At 37.2% G+C, this 22,393-nt stretch overlaps 1 protein-coding gene across 9 annotated transcripts in view; it reads right to left on the minus strand.

Moving 5' to 3' along the window:
* The window catches only part of ATRX (ATRX chromatin remodeler), a 297,464-nt gene that overhangs the window by 118,492 nt on the left and 156,579 nt on the right, over window positions 1-22,393 (minus strand). For all 9 annotated transcript variants that reach the window (XM_025883129.2, XM_073880898.1, XM_073880897.1 and 6 more), the window contains 2 exons: window positions 3,210-3,351; window positions 2,025-2,134 (listed from right to left, as the gene is read on the minus strand). In XM_025883129.2, the coding sequence (XP_025738914.1) occupies window positions 2,025-2,134; window positions 3,210-3,351 (252 nt within the window). The remainder of the gene's footprint in view (window positions 1-2,024; window positions 2,135-3,209; window positions 3,352-22,393) is intronic.

Here is a 22,393-nt window from a genome sequence, read left to right on the forward strand (position 1 = left end):
TCAGGCTGTATTACAAAGCTGTAATCATCAAGACAGTATGGTACTGGCCCAAAAACAGACACATAAAGGAATGGAACAGAAGAGAAAACCCAGAAATGGACCCACAACTATATGGTCAACTAATCTTTGACAAAGCAAAAAGGAATATCCAATGGAAAAAAGACAGTCCCTTCAACAAATGGTGCCGGGAAAAATGGACAGCAACATGCAAAAGAATGAAACTGGACCACTTTTTTCCACCATACACAAAAATAAATTTCAAATGGATGAAAGACCTAAATGTGAGACAGGAGACCATCACAGTCTTAGAGAAGAAAACAGGCAGCAATCTCTTTGACCTCAGCCATAGCAACTTCTTACTAGACACATCTACAGAGGTAAGGGAAACAAAAGCAAAAATGAACTACTGTGACTTCATCAAGATAAAAAGTTTCTGCATGGTGAAGGAAACAACAGAACTAAAAGGCAACCTACCAAATGGGAGAAGACACTTGCAAATGACATATCAGATAAAGGTCTAGCATCCAATATCTATAAAAACCTTATCAACCTGAACACCCAAAAAACAAATAATCCAGTTAAGAAATGGTGAGAAGACATGAACGGAGATTTCTCCAAAGAAGACATGAAAAAACGCTCATCATTTATCATCAGGGAAATACAAATCAAAACCACAATGAGACACCACCTCACACAGGTCAGAATGGAGAAAATTAACAATCAGGAAACAACAGATGTTGGTGAGGATGCGGAGAAAGGGGAATGCTCTTACACCGTTGGTGGGAATGCAAACTGGTGCAGCCACTCTGGACAACAGTATGGAGGTTCCTCAAAAAGTTAAAAATAGAACTACCCTATGACCCAGCAATTGTACTAGGTATTTATCCAATGGATAACAAAACTACTGTTTGAAGGGGCACACACACCCCTATGTTTATTAGCAACACTAACAATACCCAAATTATGGAAAGAGCCCAAATGTCCATTAACTGATGAATGGATAATTAAGATATGGTAAATATATACAATAGAATATTACTCTGCCATCAAAAGAATGAAATGTTGCCACAAGCAAGGACATGGATGGAACTAGAGTGAAATAAGCCAGTCAGAGAAAGACAAATATCAAATGACTTCACTCATGTGGAATTTAAGAAGCAAAATAGATGAACATAGTGGAAGGGAAGGAAAAGAGAAAGGATAAAGTCTGAGAGGGAGGCAAACCACAACAGAGTTACCTACAGAGGGTTGTTGGAAGGGAGGTGGGGTAGGGTTGGAAGATGGACTAAATGGGTGATGGCCATTAAGGAGGGCACTCATTGTGATGAGCACAGGGTGTTATACGTAAGTGATGAATCACTAAATTCTACTCCTAAAACCAATACTACACCATATGTTAAGTAACTTGAATTTCAGTAAAATCTGAGAACAAAAAAAGAACCTTAAAAGCCAAGAAAATTGGTTAAAATGGTTAAAAAATAAAAAATAAAGTGTTCTGATTCAGTCTATAATTATCTCATGGCTTAATATTATATATTTAAAAAATTATATTACGTATATATTCACTGTCATCTCTGCTACACGTCCTGCCAATCAGAAATTCAGTATTTTAATAATGAAAAATATTTTACATTCTCATTACTATAGGATCACAGACGATTAAAAATTGTAAGGAAGTTCATTTCCACCTCAGAATCTTTGCAGTTTTTACTGACTATGCCTTGTAACCCCATTCCTTCATTAGGATCTCTGCTCATACATCAACTCCTTAAAGTTGCATTCCCTCTCTATTCTCTCTGTAAATAGTAAGTAACACTTACTACCTGAAAGTACATATTTCTTATTTGATTAAAATCTCTCAACTGCACTACAATATAAGCTTCCTGAGAGAGGTATCTTGTTATTCTTGTTTACTGGCTGCTATATCTCCAGACCCTGTAACTCAGCCTGGGACACAGAATAGAATCCAATATATAATCTTGAAATCATGAATGCACAAGAACAGAATACCTTCATGTTCTTACCTGTAAAGTCTTACCAAGGCCCATGCAGTGTGCTAGAATGCATCCTGAACCTGGAGATTTCTTTGTTTTTTTTACAGATTCACAGCAGCAATCCCACATAAACTGAACACCTAAAAATGATAGCTTCATTAAATTAAATTTAAAGATCCAAGTTAAAAATCTTCCTTCATACACACATCAAAAACATAACTAAAACTTCTAAGAAACAGAATTTTAAAATGAGATAAAGAATCTCATAATTATATATGAAATCCCCCCACCCTCACTAAGGTTAATTAGAAAAAAAAAAAAACAGATAGTAAACTGAAGCATACAACAGGGCGACTTTCCTTCATTCATCTATTCTAGCATAGCAAACCTTCATTCCCTGGGACAATCCGAAGAAACATATGAATACTCTACTATGGAAATGTTATCTAAAATTTTATCTAATTTATCGATTCCTGTCACATATTAAGGTTTATTGAGTTGATTAGGAAAACTACCCAGGAGATAATTTATCATTTCTCCTTTTATTCAATAGCAAAGACTAAACAAGAAAGGGGGCTCACTACCCAAGGAGTAGAACTGTAGAACTTCCCTTATGAATTCATTCACATACACACTCAAAACTGACTTACTGTTTCCACTTTAACAAAACAGAGAACACGGATAATTTGGTATCTTTCAAAATACCAATGTCAGAATATTATTAACAAACATACGTGAAAAAATGTTGAAATAGCATTTCCTAAAGACTTTTAGCTAACGGTGGTTATCTCTCCCTACCCTGCAGCTGCCCTTAACCCAACCATTGCAGACTATACGAAATCCACTTGCTATATATACCCATTTATATGTGGCACTTATTTCCCCTCCTATAACAATTTTTTTTTTGGCAATCATTCAATTGTTTCTCATTTATTTATGAGCTCCATAGGGGGCTGGGTTCACATTTGTTTTTCTCACCAACGTGCCTCTAGTGCTTAGCAGAATGCGAGGCACACAGGAGACACCAAATACTGGTAAAATGTAATTAAAAATGCTTTAATCATGGGGCACCTGGCTCAGCTGGTTAGGCATCCAACTCTTGATTTAGGCTCTGGTCTTGATCTCAGGGTCATGAGTTCAAGCCCCACACTGAGCTCTGTGCTGGGCAAGGAGCCTACTTAAAAAAAATGCTTTAATCATATAATTGTTTCTTACCATCTACTTGATGTGGTTTCAATTTGATAACCATATTTCTATGAACCTGGACTAAAGGTTCTTTGGTTTCTTCATCTTCATCTAAAACCAACTTGGTTGTTATTGGACATTTGGTGGGTGAAGCATCTTCAATTTCTATCACCTACAAGAAAGGGAATTACAGTTAGCTAACTCATAGCAATCTTTCAAGCAATGGTGGAGTATTAGTATTACTAAGGGAAATTTTCCAAAATATAGAGACATCTACTTACACACCACACATCCAATATTTTGGTTCAATTAAGATCAGGACAGATCACAGGTTAACACATGTTTTCCAAAATTAATACTTGTATAAGACTTTGAACTACTGTGGAAATATCAGTAATTAAGCTCATCAGTTCTCACCCAATATATCTCAACACACATGGTAGGTAGAGCTGTGAGAAAACCAGTGTTCTAAAATAAACTATAGTAGCAACCTACAAATTTTAATAGACCGATGGCTCCCAAACAAGGATGGTTCTATTCTTCTAGAAGACATCTGAAAATGTGCAAAGGCATTTAAGGTTGTCACAAAGACTGGTCAGGACTAGTATTTAATGTAGGCAGAGGGGAAAGTAAATACAGATGTTCAATAACGTAAAAGTCCCAAACAAGAATTGTTCCACCCAAAATGCCAAAAAGACTCCCACTGCAAAACAGTATAAATATGTGTTGTGAAAGGGAAAACCTTTTCAAAACATTGGTTTGAGAACCATAGGCTCAAAAAACATTACAAAAACATAAAATATCCTCTAATGCAAAAGGGAAACAATTATCTCAAGTTTCCTATTTAAGAAAAAACTTATATATACAAATGAATACACGCATGTGTATGCATTTTTTGCTGTCTTATCCCAATATCTATCCATCACATACTACACCCAAGAACTGCATAAGGTAGGTACAAATATTCCCATTTTACAAATAAAAAGAAGTGAAGGACACAGAAGTTAAATAACTTACACAAAGTCATACAACTATTAAGTATTACAGCACTAAGATACCCAGAGGGTCAGACACTAGAGTCCTCACTCTTAATCACTACACAGTACTACTTTAATAAAGGAAATGCTTGTATAAACAAACACTTTTATGACTCCATGAAACCAATAAAGATTCATGATTTTGTTTTTTATAAGATTCATGATTTTAAAAATACAGACATTATGATATTTAAGAAATACATTTACCCAGTACTTTCTTATTTAGAACTGTAACTATGGATGACTTAATATTCACCATGGAAATTTTCAAATGTAAAAAAAAAGTAGAATAGCATAATAAACCCTGTTCCCCATTATCCAGCTTCAAATATTATCAACTTCTGGCCAGTTTTTTTTTCACTGACAGCCTCCTACTCATTCTCCAACCCCAAAGATCCCACAAATGATTTTGAAGCAAACGTGAGAAAGCACGGAATTTCATCTGTAAATGTTTTTAAATGTCTCTTTAAAAGGACACTCTCTTTTTTAAACCATAACTACATTATCATTATTGAATGTAAAAAAATTATAAGTCACAAATCTGTGATAAATTACCTGAATAGATACTGCACTTACATAAAAGTGTAAATGATAGACAAATCAAGATTAATACTAGGTGACACCATGGTGGAGTATAAATACCATGGGCCATTTAGACCCAAACTCCATTTTAACAAGTTACTTAAACCCTCCTAGTTTCAGTTTTTTTACCTACAAACTGGGAAGGATTATAAACAGCCTTCATGGGGTTGTTGTGGAGATTAAGACAATGTATGCAAAGTAACTGACATAGACTATATATATTCGCTAAATTTTTATTGTATGCTAGCTTGGATGTGTACAAGCTTCATATCAATGGGGCAAATCCATTAATCAAAATGGAGAATTTCCTGAATGTCTTGTCCTTTTTGCAAGATGTAGCAGGCAGAATCATAAAAATGGTCCCTAAGATCCCATCCTCTGGTATAAATATCCTGTACAGTACAATGCCTTTGAGGGTGGTTGAGATCTGTAATTATGATGGGTCTGATTTAATCAAAAAGGATTCTCCTAGGTGGGCCAGACCTAATCAAGATGAGCCCTTCAGAAGTATAAGAAACGTTCTCTTACTAGTCTTGAAGCCATGTTGTGGAGAAATGTCTAGGAGCTAAGGATCTCAATGCTACAATTACAAAAAACTGAATTCTGACCAAAAGGGAGATTAAAAAGGACAGAAAGTCTTATATGAAAATCTGAGCTCTGGCTAAAACCTTAATATCCACTCAGTGAGACACTGAGCAGGTAACCCAGTAGAGCCATACTCAGTTAAGCCACTCTGAAATTTCTGACTTATAGGACTGTGACATAATAATATTGTCTTAAGAGGCTGTTTTTGATAATATTTTAACACATCACTAGAAAAATAATATATATCGCTATAATTAAGACTTTGGAACCATATGTTCATTAGTGATTTGCATGATATTTTTGTTATTAAGTGCTGTCTTTGGATTGAGGATTAGTGAATCTTCGTCCTAAATGTAGGAAGAGATAATTTATCTTTTTTATCATTTCCTTTTTTTTTTCACCATCATAAGTGTACTCCTTATTCCTCATCCTGTATTCCCCCCACACCCCTGCCCACCTCCCCTCTGGTAACCATCAGTTTGTTCTCTATAATTAAGAGTCTGTTTCTTGGTTTGTCTCTCTTTTTTTCCTTTACTCATTTCTTTTGTTTCTTAAATTTGACATATGAGTGAGATCATATGGTATTTGTCTTTCTCCAGCTGACTTATTTTGATCAGCATTATACTCTCTATCTCTAGCCATGCCGTTGCAAATGGCAAGATTGCATTCTTTTTATGGCTAAATAATATTCCATGCATTTATGTAACACTTTTTCTTATCCATTCAGCTATCAATGGACACTTGAGCTGCTTCCATAGTTTGGCTACTGCAAATAATGCTGCAACAAACACAGTGGTGCATGTATCCCTCTGAATTAGTGCTTTTATATTTTGGGGGTAAATACCCAGTAGTGTGATTCCTGGATCACAGGGTAGTACCATTTTTAATTTTTTGAGGAACTTCCATACTGTTTTCCAAAATGGCTTCACCAATTTCCATTCCTACCAACAGTACAAGGGGGTTCATTTTTCTCCACAGCCTTGCCAACACTTTGATTCTTGGGTTTTTCATTTTAGCCATTCTGACAGGTGTGAGGTGGTATTTCAATGTAGCTTTGATGTACATTTCCCTGATGATCAGTGATGTTGGGCATATTATAATGTAAAGTTGTTGAATCACTACACTGTACACCTGAAATAACTAAAACACTGTGTGTTAACTATACTTAAATAAAAAAAGAAATAAAAATACAAAAGGGATTTAACAACAGTATGAGCATACAGAATAATTGACAAACATGAAGGTGACAACTGAAATTACAAACCTACGGAGCAGAAAGAAAAAAGAATAAAGAAAAATGAAACACTAAGGGACTTGTGGGACACAATCAACTGGACCAACATATACATTATGAGAGTCAAAGAAGAGAATGAGAAAGGAGCTGAAAGATTATTTGAGGAAATACTGGCCCAAAACTCCACAAAAGTGAGTAATGACCAGAACCTACTAATCCAAGGAATGCAACAAACTAGAACTGAGATAAACTAAAAGAGACCCAGACTCAGCACATTATAATCAAAGCACTGAAGGCCAAAAACAAAGAGAATCTTGAAAATAGCTAGAGAGAACCTGTCAGATACAGGGATCATCAATAACATTATCGACTGACTTCTCGTCAGAAACTTAAGAGGCCAGAAGATAGTGTGATAATACTTTTTTAAGATTTACTTATTTATTTTTTAGAGTGAGTGAGAGTGAGCAAGTGCAAGGAGGAGGGGCAGAGGGAGGGAAAGTCTTAAACAAACTGTATGCAGAGCACAGAGACCAACATGGGACTTGATTTCAGGACCTGGAGATCATGACCTGAGCCGAAACCAAGAGTCAGATGTTTAACCAACTGTGCCACCCAAGCACCCAGATAATATATTTTAAAGTGTTCAAATAAAATAACTGTCAGCTGAGAAAATCATAGCAAACAAAATATCCTTGAAAAAAGAGAGAGAAATTGAAACACTCCTAAAATGAGGGAGTTCATTACAACTAGACAAGAAATGCTAAAGGAAGGTGTTCAAGTTAAAATGAAAGGATGCTATACAGTAACTCAAAGATGTATGAAGAAATAAATATCTATGGACAAGACATATATGGGGCTAATATAAAACCCACTATTATTATAATTTTGGTATGCAACTCTATGTTTGCTCTCTATGCATTTAAAAGACAAAAGCATTAAAATATAATTAAAAATATATGTTACTGGGCATAAAGTGTATAGAAATGTAATTTGTGACATGAATAATATACAGGGGGAATGAAGCTTTAGAAACCTACACTTTTGTATATGATTCAATTAAGTTGATATCAAATCAAACTACATCATTATGACATTAGGATGTTATATTTTATACCATGATAACCCCAAAGAAAATATCTAATGATTATGCACAAAAATGAGATGGGAATTAAAACGTGTCCCACTTAAAAAAAGTCAACTAAACAAAAAAAGAAGCAGGGGGGCCTGGGTGGCTCAGTCATTAGGTGTCTGCCTTCGGCTCAGGTCCTCGAATCGACCCCATATTGGGCTCCTCCCCCACTTGTGTTCCCTCTCTCACTGTCTCTCTCTGTCAAATAAATAAATAAAATCTTTTTTAAAAAAGGTAGCAATGGAGAAAATGAAAAAAAGCATTAAGACAAACAAAAAGTATCAAAATGGCAAGTTACTTACTCATCAGTACTTACTTAAAACACAAATGGATTAAACTCTCAATTAAAAGGAACAGATTGAGAGGGAGGAGCAAGATGGTAGAGGACTAGGAGAGCTAAATTTTGTCTGGTCCCAGGAATTCAGCTAGATAGGGATCAAACCATTCTGAACACCTTTGAACTCAACAGGCCATGGAAGAAAATAATAGCAGCAACTCTGAACAGAAAAGCGACCACTTTCTGGAAGGTAGGATGTGCAGAGAAGTGAATTCGAGGCAGTATTTAGGAAGATAGATGGCGGGGGGGGGAGCCTCTGTCAGCCGCTACTGTCAAGTGATAGAGCAGCGGAGCACAAAATCAAAACTTTTAGAAGTTGACTCCACTGAGGGGCGTCACTCCAGTGGCTAAGCAGAGGGTGGAACCCTTGCTGAGACAGTGTGGTCTCAGGACCCTTGGAGTCACAGAAAGAACAAGGGTGCCTGAGTACAGCAGAGCTCCCAGATATTGGATCAGGGAAGCCGGCTGCAGAGGCAGAGCTCCCAGATATTGGAGCAGGGAAGCCGGCCGCAGAGACAGAGCCGAGGAGTGGGCTCTCAGCTAAAGGATGCTGTAAACTGATCCGTGGCACAGTCAGGCCACTGATCTTCTAGCAGGGACCCAACAAGCCGCAGATCTGGGGAGACTCCCCTTCCTCCCCAAGGAGGAGCAACACAGGAGCGCACTGCAGGAGTCTGCTGGGTTTAGAGACTCCACACGGGGTCGTGTGCTAGAGATAGAAATGCTCAGTCACAGGCCAGGGGAGCACGGAGTGCGGCCGGAGACGGGGGATACAGGAGTGACTGACTGCTTTTCTCTGAGGGCACACTGAGGAGTGGGGCCCCGAGTTCTCGGCTCCTCCGGGTCAGAGATTGGGAGGCTGCCATTGTCAGTCTCATCCTCCAAAGCTGTACGGAAAGCTTCCACGGAACAAAAGCTCCTGAGAGCAACCACGAGCAGATGACTTAGCCGAGCCCCAAGACAAGGGCAGTGAAACTCTGCCTCTGGCAAAGACATTTGAGAACCACTACAACAGGCCCCTCACCCAGATCAGCAAGAACAGCCAGCCACAACCAAGTTTACCGATCAATGAGAATGGCAGAACTCCAGCACTAGGGGAATACTGCACATAGAATTCATGGCTTTCTCCCTCATGATTCCTTAAGTCTTTCAAAGTTAATTTTTTTCTTTTTTTTTCGAATTTTTCTTTTTCACTGTTTCAACCAACATCTTATCAATCCATTTTTTAAAAATCTTTTTTACTTTTCATTTTTACAGTCATATTCTATCCTTTCATCGTAGTTAACCTTATTCTTGGTATATATATAAGCTGTTCCCTCTTTCACATTTTGGGATACACTTTCTTCTAACAGACCAAAATTTACCTGAAATCTCTAGTGTATGGCTTTGTTCTAGTCTCCTGCCTAATCACATTCTCTCCCTTTTTTGTTTTTTAAATTTCTCTTCTTTCTTTTTTCAACCAAGTTCTTATCAATTCCTTTAATAAAATCTTTTATAATTTTCATCTTTACATTCATATTCCATTCCATCTCATTTACCCTTATTTTTATACATATATAAATATTCTTTCTCTAAAATTTTGGTAGACAGTTTCTGCTAACAGACCAAAATACACCCAAAATCTAGTGTGTGGCAGTGATCTATTCACCAGCCTGAACAGATGTGATGATATTCTTTTTTTTTTGTTTTCTTTCCTTCCCTTTCTTTTCCACTGGTTTCAGGTCTCTTATGATTTGTTTAGTGTATATTTTTCTGGGGTCACTGTTACCCTGTTAGCATTTTGTTCTCTCATTCACCTATTCTCCTGCGGACAAAATGACAAGACGGAAAAACTCACCTGAAAAAAAAAAAGAACAAGAGGCAGTAGCGACTGCCAGAGACCTAATCAATATGGACATTAGTATGATGTCAGAATTAAGAGTTCAGAATGATGATTATAAACATAATACCTGGGCTTGAAAAAAGCATGGAAGATACTAGAGAAAACCCTTCTGGAGAAATAAAAGAACTAAAGTCTAACCAAGTGTAAATCAAAAAGGCTATTAATGATGTGCAATCAGAACTGGAGGGTGTAACTGCTAGGATAAATAAGGGAGAAGAGAGAATTAGTGATATAGAAGACCAAATAATGGAGAATAAAGAAGCTGAGAAAAAGGGACATAAAACAACTACTGGATCATGAGGGCAGAATTCGAGAGATAAGTGATACCCTAAGACAAAACAATATTAGAATAATTGTTTCCCAAAAGAAGAAGAAAGAGAGAGAGGGCAGAAGGTATACTGGAGCAAACTACAGCAGAGAACTTCCCTAATTTGGGGAAGTAAACAGACATCAAAATCCAGGAGGCACAGAGAACACCCTCAAAATCAATAAAAACAGGTCAACACCCCGACATCTAATAGTAAAATGTACAAGTCTCAGAGACAAACAGAAAATCCTGAAAGCAGCTAGGGACAAGAGGTCGGTAACCTACAATGATACAAACATTAGATTGGCAACAGACCTATCCACAGAGACCTGGGAGGCCAGAAAGGACTGACATGATATATTCAGAGCACTAAATGAGAAAAATATGCAGCCAAGAATACTACATACAGCTAGGCTGTGACTGAAAATAGAAGGAGAGAGAAAAAGCCTTCAGGACAAAGAAAAACTACAAGAATTTGCAAACATGAAACCAGCCCTACAAGAAATACTGAAAGGGGACCTCTAAGCAAAGAGAGAGTCTAAAAGTAACATAGACCAGAAAGGAACAGAGACAATATACAGTAACAGTCACCTTACAGGCAAAACAATGGCACTAAATTCATATCTTTCAATAGTTACCCTGAATGTAAATGGGCTAAATACCCGAATCAAAAGATACAGGGTATCAGACTGGATAAAAAAACAAGACCCATCGATATGCTGCCTGCAAGAGACTCATTTTTGACCCACTGAAATCTCCAGATTGAAAGTGAGGGGGTGGAAAACCATTTACCATGCAAATGGACACCAAAAGAAAGCTGGGGTGGCAATCCCTGTAACAGACAACTTAGATATTAAAACAAAGACAACTATAAGAGATAAGGAAGAGCACTATATCCTACTTAAAGGGTCTATCCAACAAGAAGATCCAACAATTGTAAATATCTATGCCCTTAACATGGGAGCAGCCCATTACATAAGCCAATTAATAACAAAATCAAAGGAACATATCGATAATGATACAATAGTAGTAGGGGAGTTTAACACACCCCTCACTGAACTGGACAGATCATCTAAGCAAAAGATCAACAAGGAAATAAAGACTTTAAAAGACACACTGGACCAGATGGACTACACAGATACGTTCAGAACATTCCATCCCAAAGCAAAAGAATACACATTCTTCTGTAGTGCCCATGGAACATTCTCCAGAATAGATCACATCCTAGGTCACAAATCAGGTCACAACCAGTACCAAAAGATTGGGATCATTCCCTGCGTATTTTCAGAGCACAATGTTTTGAAACTAGAACATAATCATAAAAGGAAAGTTGGAAAGAACTCAAATACATGGAGGCTAAGGAGCATCCTACTAATAAATCAGAGCGGGAGACGAATCATGCGAGACTATGGACTCTGAAAAATAAACTGAGGGTTCTAGAGGGGAAGAGGGTGGAGGAATGGGTTAGCCTGGTGATGGATATTAAAGGGGGCACGTATTAAATGGAGCACTGGGTGTTATACCCAAACAATGAATCATGGAACACTACATCAAAAACTAATGATGTAATGTATGGTGATTAACATTACATAATAAAATAAAATTTTAAAAAAAGAGAACTCAAAGAATTTTAAAAAAAAGAATGAATGGGTCAACCAGGAAATTAAAAAATTTTTAAAATTCAAGGAAAGAAATGAAAATGTAAACACAACTGTTCAAAATCTTTGGGATGCAGCAAAGGCAGTCCTATGAGGAAAGTATGTACCAATACAGGACTTTCTCAAGAAACAAGAAAGGTCTCAAATACACAACCTAACCCTACACCTAAAGGAGCTGGAGAAAGAATAGCAAATAAAGTGTAAACCCAGCAGGAGAAGAGAAAGAGTAAAGATGAGAGCAGAAATCAATGAAATAGCAACCAAAAGAACAGCAGAACAGATCAATGAACCTAGGGGCTGGTTCTTTGAAAGAATTAATGAGATTGATAAATCCCTGGCCAGAAATATCAAAAAGAGAAGAGAAAGGACCCAAATAAATAAAATCATGAATGAAAGAGGAGAAATCACAACCAAAACAAAAGAAATGCAAACATTTATAAGAACATATTATGAGCAACTATAAGCCAGCAAATTAGATAATCTGGAAGAAATGGAGGCATTCCTAGAGATGTATCAACAACCAAAACCACACCAGGAAGAAAGAGAAAACCTGAGCACTAAGGAAATTGAAGCAATAATCAAAAAATCTGCCAACAAACAAGAGCCCAGGGCCAGATGGCTTCCCAAGGGAATTCTATCAAACATACAAAGAAGAATTAATACCTATTCTTCTGAAACTGTTCCAAAAAATAGAAATGGAAGGAAAACTCCCAAATTCATTTTATGAGGCCAGCATTACCTTGATCCCAAAACCAGACAAAGACCCCATCAAAAAGGAGAATTACCGACCAATATCCCTGATGAACATGGATGCAAAAATTCTCACCGAAATACTAACCAATAGGATCCAACAGTACATTAAAAGTATTATTCACCAGGACCAGGTGGGATTTATTCCCGGACTGCAAGGTTGGTTCAACATCCACAAATCAATCAATGTGATTCAATACATTAATAAAAGAAAGAACAAAAACCATATGATCTTCTCAATAGATGCAGAAAAAGCGTTTGACAGCATCCTTTCTTGATCAAAACTCTTCAGAGTGTAGGGACAGAGGTTACATACCTCAATATCATAAAAGCCATCTATAAAAAACCCACAGCGATTATCAGACTCAATGGGGAAAAACTGAGAGCTTTACCCCTAAGGTCAGGAACACGGCAGGGACATCCACTATCACCACTGCTATTCAACATAGTACTAGAAGTACACAGCAATCAGACAACAAAAAGAAATAAAAGGCATCCGAATCGGCAAGGAAGAAGTCAAACTCTCACTCTTTGCAGATGACATGATACTTTATGTGGAAAACCCAAAAGACTCCACCCCAAAACTGCTAGAACTCATACAGGAATTCAATAAAGTGGCAGGATATAAAATCAATGCACAGAAATCAGTGGCATTCCTATACACCAACAAGACAGAAGAAAGAGGAATTAAGGAGTCGATCGCATTTACAATTGCACCCAAAACCATAAGATACCTAGGAATAAATCTAACCAAAGAGGCAAAGAATCTGTACTCAGAAAACTATAGAATACTCATGAAAGAAACTGAGGAAGACACAAAGAAATGGAAAAACGATCCATGCTCATGGATTGGAAGAACAAATATTGTGAAACATGTCTATGCTACCTAGAGTAATCTACATATTTACTGCAATCCCTATTAAAATACCATCAACTTTTTTCAAGGAAATGGAACAAGTAATACTAAAATTTGTATGGAACCAGAAAAGACACCAAATAGGCAGAGGAATGTTGAAAAAGAAAAGCAAAGCCTGTGGCATCACTATTCTGGACTTCAAGCTCTATAACAAAGCTGTCATCATCAAGACAGTATGATACTGGCACAAAAACAGACACATAGATCAATGGAACAGAAAAGAGAGCCCAGAAATGGACCCTTAACTCTATGGTCAACTAAACTTCGACAAAGCAGGAGAGATTGTCCAATGGAAAAAAGTCTCTTCAACAAATGGTATTGGAAAATGGACAGCCACATGCAGAAGAATGAAACTGGGACTTCATCAAGATAAAAAGCTTTTGCACAGCAAAGGAAACAGTCAACAAAACAACAACAAAAAAAACAGAATGGGAGAAGATATTTGCAAATGACATTATCAGATAAAGGGCTAGGATCTAAAATCTATAAAGAACTTATCAAACTCAACACCCAAAGAACAAATAATCCAATCAAGAAATGAGCAGAAGACATGAACAGACATTTTTCCAGAGAAGACATCCAAACGGCCAACAGACACAGGAAAAAGTGCTCAACATCACTCAGCATCAGGGAAATCGAAATCAAAACCTCAATGAGATACCAGTCAGAATGGCTAAAATTAACAAGTCAGGAAACGAATGATGTTGGAGAGGATGCAGAAAAAGCAGAACCCTCCTACACTGTTGGTGAGAATGAAAGCTGGTGCAGCCACTCTGGAAAACAGTATGGAGGTTCCTCAAAAAGTTGAAAATAGAGCTACTGTATGACCCAGCAATTGCACTACTGGGTATTTACCCCAAAGCCACAAATGTAGGGATCCGAGGTATATGCACCCCAATGTTTATAGCAGCAATGTCCACAATAGCCCAACTGTGGGAAGAGCCAAGATGTCCATCGACAGATGAATGGATAAAGAAGCTGTGGTATATGTGTGTGTGTGTATATATATATATATGTATATATATATATATATATATATATTATATATATATGTATATATATATAATGGAATATTATGTATATATAATGGATATATATATATAATATATATATATAATGGAATATTATGCAGCCATCAAAAGGAATGAGATCCTGCCGTTTGCAACGACGTGGATGGAACTGGAGGGTGTTATGCTGAGCCAAATAAGTCAATCAGAGAAAGACATGTATCATATGACCTCACTGATATGAGGAGTTCTTAATCTCAGGAAACAAACTGAGGGTTCCTGGAGTGGTGGGGGGGTGGGAGGGATGGGGTGGCTGGGTGATAAGACATACGGGAGGGTATGTGCTATAGTGAGTGCTGTGAAGTGTGCAAGACTGTTGAATCACAGATCTGTACCTCTGAAGCAAATATTACATTATATGTTTAAAAAAAAAAAAAGAAAGAAAGAGAAGATACCAGGAGGGGAAGAATGAAGGGGGGCAAATCGGAGGGGGGAGGTGAACCATGAGAAACTATAGACTCTGAAAAACAAACTAAGGGTTCTAGAGGGGAGAGGGTGGGAGGATGGGTTAGCCTGGTAATGGGTATTAAAAAAGGGCACGTTCTGCATGGAGCACTGGGTGTTATATGCAATAAATGAATCATGGAATACATCAAAAACTAATGATGTAATGTATAGTGATTAACAATAAAAAAATGAAAAAAAAGAAAAAAACTAATGATATAATGTATGGTGATTAACATAATAAAATTAAATTTAAAAAAGGCATAGATTGAGAAAAAGGATTAAAGGACGATATAAATACTGGTTATCTACAAAAGACCCAACTTAGATTAAAAGACACAAATAAGCTGCAAATGAATGACAAAAGGTATTTCATGAAAACCATACCTAAAAAAGCAGGGGTGACTACACAGACATCAGATAAATGAACCTTAAGCCAAGAAAATATGACACCTGGCAAAAAGATACTGTATACTGATAAGAGTCAACTAATCAAGAAGATATAACATTAATAAATATAAATGTACCAACAATAGAGCCCCAAGATATATGAAACAAACACTGACAGAATTAAAAGGAATTCTATAACAACAGTTTGGAGACATCAACACCCAACTTTCAATAAAGCATAAAACAAGCCAAAAAAGATCAATAAGAAAATAGAAAACGTGAACAATACTATAAAACAATTTACCATAACAGATATATAGGTAACATTCACTCAATAGCAGGATACAAATTTTCACAAGTATATGTGAAACACTCTAAAGGACAAACCACATGTTGTGGTGTGCCTTAAAAATTTTAAAGGACTGAAATCATAAAAAGTATCTTTTCTACTCAAAATTGAAAGAAGCTGGAAATGAGTAACAGAAGGAAAACTGGAAAAAAATGCAAATATGCGGAAATTAAACAAGACACACTTAAAAAAAATGGGTCAAATAAGAAATCACAAGAGAAATTAGAAAAAACCTTCAGAAAAAGGAAAACAAAACCACAGAAAGCTAAAACTAAAGGAATTCAGCAAAAGAAGTGCTAAAAGGGGAATAATGGTACTAAACACATACATTAAAAGAAAATAATATCACAAATCAAGAACTCTACTTAAAGAAGTAGAAAAAGAAGAGCAAATAAACCCAAACTATTGAATGCTAGGAAATAATAAAGATTAGAACAGATATAAATAAAACGGACACTAGGAAAAAAGAAAATCAATATAATCAATAGTTGGTTCTTCAAAAAGTAAAATATTCATAAACCTTAGACTAAGACAAAAAGAGTGGACTGAAATTACTATAACCTGAAATAAAAGTGGGGACATTAGAAGCACAATTTTATGGAAAAAATAATTATCAAAAATACCATGAATGATTGTACAGCAATAAAATAACCTAGATGAAATGGAAAAATTTCTAGAAACACAATCTACCAGAGGAGACTCATGAGGGAAAATAAAAACTGCACAGACCACTAAACTAATAAGAACACTGAATCAGTAATCAAAACTTCCAACAAAGAACACAACTAGATAGTTTCCCTGATGAATTCTACCAAACATTTCAAAAATAATTAATATCGGGGTGCCTGGGTGGCTCAGTCGTTAAGCGTCTGTCTTCGGCTCAGGTCATGATCCCAGGGTCCTGGGATCGAGCCCCGCGTCGGGCTCCCTGCTCTGCGGGGGGGGGGGGGGGGGCCTGCTTCTCCTTCTCCCACTCCCCCTGCTTGTGTTCCTGCTCTCGCTATCTCTCTCTCTCTGTCAAATAAATAAATAAAATCTTTAAAAAAAAATAATATCAATCCTTCTCAAATTCTTCAAGGAAACTGAAGAAGAGGGAACACTTTGCAATTCACTCAATGAATCCAGTAATAACCTGATTTGAAACCCAGACTGATCACCTATAAGAAAACTACAGATTCTAGATGAATACAGATTCAAAAGTCCACAAAAAATTCTGGCAAACTAAATTAAATAGCACATTAACATAATTGTCCAATGTGACAAAAGGAAAAAAAATTTTCATAACATAGGATTTGGCAGTGATGTCTTCAGTATGACACCAAAAGCACAGGCAATGAAAGGAAAATTAGATAAACTGGACTTCATCAAATTTTATAACTCTTGTGCAAAGGACACATCAATACAGTTAAAGGTAATCCATAAAATGGGAGAAATATTTGCAAAGCACATATATGATAAGGAATTAATATACAGAAAATATAAAGAACACAAGCACCACTGCACAACTGTTTTCTGGGACAAGCTGGCCCTACCTACAGTGCAGAGACCCTCCCACAAAGGACTAGCATGGGAACACGCCGCGCGGGTCTTTGAAGTGTGAGGTTCTGAAACACAACTATGTCTGAGATAAAACACCAGAGTCCTGCACCACCTTGCTGGCTGACAGCTCAGTCACGAAAAAAAGCGAAGGTGGGAATCTGGAAGAAGCTGGGGACAAAAAGGGGTGACTCCTTGGGCATCTGTAAGGGTTTCATGAAGAGTGGTGGGCGTAAATTTTCCACTCCTCAGATGAGAAAAGGGAAAGAAGCTATTTTTACTCCACACCCACCAGCAATAATGACCTGAGCTAAACAGTGCCACCAAATGGCAAACGGAGCTGCTACACCAAGCCCCGCCCCACTGCACCCTGGAAGTGGATCTCCACTAGGGCAAATCCACAGAAAACCAGAGAGGCAGGCCCCTCCCCAGGAAGACCAACACAAACCTCTCTCACGGACAAGTCTACTGATCATAGAGTGCTGAAAGCTTCAGATCTACGGGAAAAAAGGATCTAGCTTCCTTTCACTTTCTTTTTTTGGTTTTGCTTTGCTTTCGTTTCTGGGGTTTTCTGGATATAGAAAGGGCAAATTCTATATTTTATTTTTTTAATTCTTCATTATTTTTTCTTTCTTTTCCCAATCAAGATTCTCTTAACAAGCAGACCAAAACACATAGAGCTTCATTTATTTTTCAATTTAAAAAAATTTTTATTCTGTCTTGTTGGTGTATAGGAATGCCACTGATTTCTGTGCATTGATTTTATATCCTGCCACTTTACTGAATTCCTGTATGAGTTCTAGCAGTTTTGGGGTGGAGTCCTTTGGGTTTTCTACATAAAGTATAATCTTATCTACAAAGAGTGAGAGTTTGACTTCTTTGCCAATTCAGATGCCTTTTATCATGGAACACTACATCAAAAACTAATGATGCAATATATGGTGATTAACATAACATATAAAAAAATAAATAAATATAAAACAAAACATTTTTTATATTACTTTCCTTTTTTTCATTGGTATCAAAAATGACAAGTTGGAGGAATTCACCCAAAAAGAAAGAACAAAAAGAAATAGCAGGAAGGGACTTAATCAATAGATATAAGTGAGATGTCTGAACTAAAATTTAACAATTATGTGCAAATGAAAACCACAATGAGACACCATCTTGCACCAATAAGAACCACCAAAATTAACAAGACAGGAAAAAACAAATGTTGGTGAGGATGTGGAGAAAGAGGGAACTGTCTTACACTGGTGGTGGGAATGCAAGCTGGTACAACCACTCTGGAAAACAGTATGGAGGTTTCTCAAGATGTTAAAAATAGAGCTGCCCTATGACCCAACAATTGCACTACTAGGTATTTACCCCAGAGATACACATGTAGTGAAAAGAAGGGGCATGTGCACCCCAATGTTCATAGCAGCAATGTCCACAATAGCCAAACTGTGGAAGGAGCCGAGATGCCCTTCAACAGATGAATGGATAAACAAGATGTGGTATATATACACCATGGAGTACTATTCAGCCATCAGAAGTGATGAATACATACCATTTGCACTGATATGGATGGAACTGGAGGGGATTATGCTGAGTGATATAAGTCAAGCAGAGAAGGACAATTATCATATGATTTCACTCATATGTGGAACATAAGCAATAGCACGGAGGACCATAGGGGAAGGGAGGGAAATCCAAGGGGGGCAGAAATCAGAGAGGGAGAGGAACCATAAGAGACTATGGACCCTGAGAAACAATCTGGGGGTTTCAGAGGAGAGGACAGGGTAACAGGGTGATGGGTATTGAGGAGGGCACATGCTGTGATGAGCACTGGGTGTTATACTTAACTAATGAATCACTGAACACTACATCAAAAACTATGTACTATACAGTGGCTAACTGAACATAAGAAGAAAAAAAAGGAGAGTGTTCTCAACTAACAGGCAACTATTTTTTATCATAAAATTACTTTTCCTAAATAAAGAACCCCATCTGTACAATGACAAAACATTCCCAAGGTCAGGTGAAGCATATTCGAGTCATCTACTTGATTTATAATTTGTGAATTTTCTCTGTAATTTTCTATAAATAATCAACAATAAAGCAATTATTTCTAAAATGTTGTCTATTAAAAAATTTTTAGGGCACCTGGGTGGCTCAGTTGGTTAAGCAACTGCCTTCGGCTCAGGTCATGATCCTGGAGTCCCAGGATCGAGTCCTGAATCGGGTTCCCTGCTCGGCGGGGAGTCTGCTTCTCCTCCTGACCCTCCCCCCTCTCGTGTGCTCTCTCTCTCTCACTCTCTCTCAAATAAATAAATAAAATTAAAAAAAAAATTTTTAAGTAAAAAATAGAACTACTGTACAATCCAGTAATTGCACTAGGTATTTTCCCAAATGATACAAAATACAGATTCGAAGGGGTACATGCACGCTGATGTTTACAGCAGCATTATCAACAATAGCCAAACTATGGAGAGAGCCCAAATGTCCATCAACTGATGAATGGCTAAAGAAGATGTGGTACATATATATATATACACACACACACAATGGAATATTACTCAGCTATCAGAAAGAACAAAATGTTGCCATTTGCAACAACGTGATGTAGCTAGAGTGTATTATGCTAACCACAATAAGTCAGAGAAAGACTAACAGCATTATGATTTCACACATATGTGGAATTTAAGAAACAAAACAGATGAATATATGGGAGGGGAAAATAAAAGAAAAAGGAGAGAGGGAAACAAACCATAAGAGACTCCTAAAGAGGGGAGCCTGGGTGGCTCAGTCACTTAAGCATCTGCCTTCGACTCAGGTCATGATCTCAGGGTCCTGGGATTGAACCCCGCACTGGGCTCCTTGCTCAGCGGGGAGTCTGCTTCTCCCTCTTTCACTGCTCCTCCCCCTGTTCATGCTCTCTCTCTCATTCTCTCTCTCTCTCAAATAATTAAATATTATCTTTAAAAAAAGAGAGACTCTTAAAGATAGAGTACAAACATCTGGGGTGATGGATGGAGGTGGGTGGGGGATGAGTTAGAAGGGTGATGGGTATTAAGGAGGGCACTTGATATGATGAGGACTGGGTTTTCTATGTACGTGCTAAATCACTGAATTCTATTCCTGAAACCAATATTGCACTCTATGTTAACTAGAATTTAAATAAAAGTTTGAAAAGAAAGAAAAAATAAAAACAGAAAAATAAAAACATTCAAAAACCTTGAATACACATTTCTCCAAATAAAATATACAAATGACCAATATGTGAAGAAACATGTTCAACATGATTAGTCATATAGAAAATACAAATCAAAACCATAAGACATCACTTCACATCCATTACCCCCCAAAAAATAAATAAATAAAAATAACCCAGAAAATAAAAGAAATAAGGAAAGAAAGAAAAGAAAATTTTTGGTGAAAATGTGGAGAAATTAAAACCTGTATGTATTGCTGGTGGCAACACAGAATGCTGCAGTTGTTGTGGAAAGTGGTATGGCAATTCCTCAAAAAATTACATCCAGAATTATGTTATGTTCAGCAATTCCACTTCTGTGTATATACGCAATGGAATGGAAAGTAGGAACTTGAAGAGATATATCTGTATATCCATGTTTATAACAGCACTATTCACAACAGCCAAAAGGTGGAAGAAACCCAAGTATCCACTGACATATAATCAGATAAATATAATATGATATATGTATACCATATATTATTCATCCTTAGAAAGTAATGAAATTCTGATAGCTAATATAAAATGGAGTAATCTTGAAAACATTATGCCATATGAAATAAGCTGGACAGAAAAGGACAAATATTGTATGATTCCATTTATATGAGGTACCGAGAACAGACAAATACTTAGAGACAGAAAAAAGAAGAGAGGTTAAAAGGGGCTGGGAAGAATGGGGTTTATTTTTAGATGTGTACAGTCTTCTGTTTAGGATAATGGTAAGTTCATGAAAACAAATGGTGATGACTGCACAACACTGAATGCACTTCATTGAACTGTGCACTTAAAACACTTAAATTGTAAATAATTTTTGGCGGGGGGGAGGTAGGACAGGCAGAAAAAGAGAGAGAAAGAGAGGGAGAGAGAATCTTAAGCAGGCTCCACACCCAGCACAGAGCCCAATGTGAGGCTCAATCTCACAACATTGAGATCATGTCCTGAGCCGAGGTCAAGAGTCGGACACTTAACCGACCGAGCCACCTGGGCACCTAAGTAAATATTTTTTTTAGAAAAGGAGCCAAAGAAGCACAACAGAAGTCATTCTAATATGTAACAGGATACTCCAATTTAGTGAAAAATGTTCAAACAACCTAACCGTCCCTCAAAAGAGGATGTGGAGATAGAAAGGACTGACGGTACTATATCCATTCAACAGATAAGTTGTACCACAGTTAAGGGCAAACACAACATGTAAAAGTTTCAAAACATTAAGGAAAAGGAAAAAAGGCAAGTTGAAGAAAACCACAAAAATATATAAGATAGATCTGTGCATTCCATGGTATGTTGAAAACAAATGAACACTTAAGATTAATACATTTCACTGAATGTAAATTTTACATAAAAAGGAAAGCTTGTAAATCTTTACAAAATTCCAGGGGCGCCTGGGTGGCTCAGTTGGTTAAGTGACTGCCTTCAGCTCAGGTCATGATCCTGGAGTCCCTGGATCGAGTCCTGCATCAGGCTCCCTGCTTGGCAGGGAGTCTGCTTCTCCCTCTGACCCTCCCCCCATCTCATGTGCTTTCTCTCTTTCTCATTCTCTCTCTCTCAAATAAATAAATAAAAATCTAAAAAAAAAAATCTTTACAAATTCCAGCTCACAACAGGCATGCTAGGGGTGCCTGGGTGGCTCAGTCGGGTTAAGTGTCCAACTCTTATCTCGGCTCAGGTCTCGATCTCATGGTTTTGAGTTTGAGCCCCACACTGGGCGCCGTGCTGGGTGTAGAGCCTACTTAAAAAAAAAATTTTTTTTTTACAGATATGCATGCTAAAGCATTT

Source organism: Callorhinus ursinus, unplaced genomic scaffold (assembly GCF_003265705.2).
Source record: "Callorhinus ursinus isolate GAN/ISIS: 27379988/994484 unplaced genomic scaffold, GSC_fseal_2.0 scaffold40, whole genome shotgun sequence".
Taxonomy (NCBI): Eukaryota; Metazoa; Chordata; class Mammalia; order Carnivora; family Otariidae; genus Callorhinus; species Callorhinus ursinus.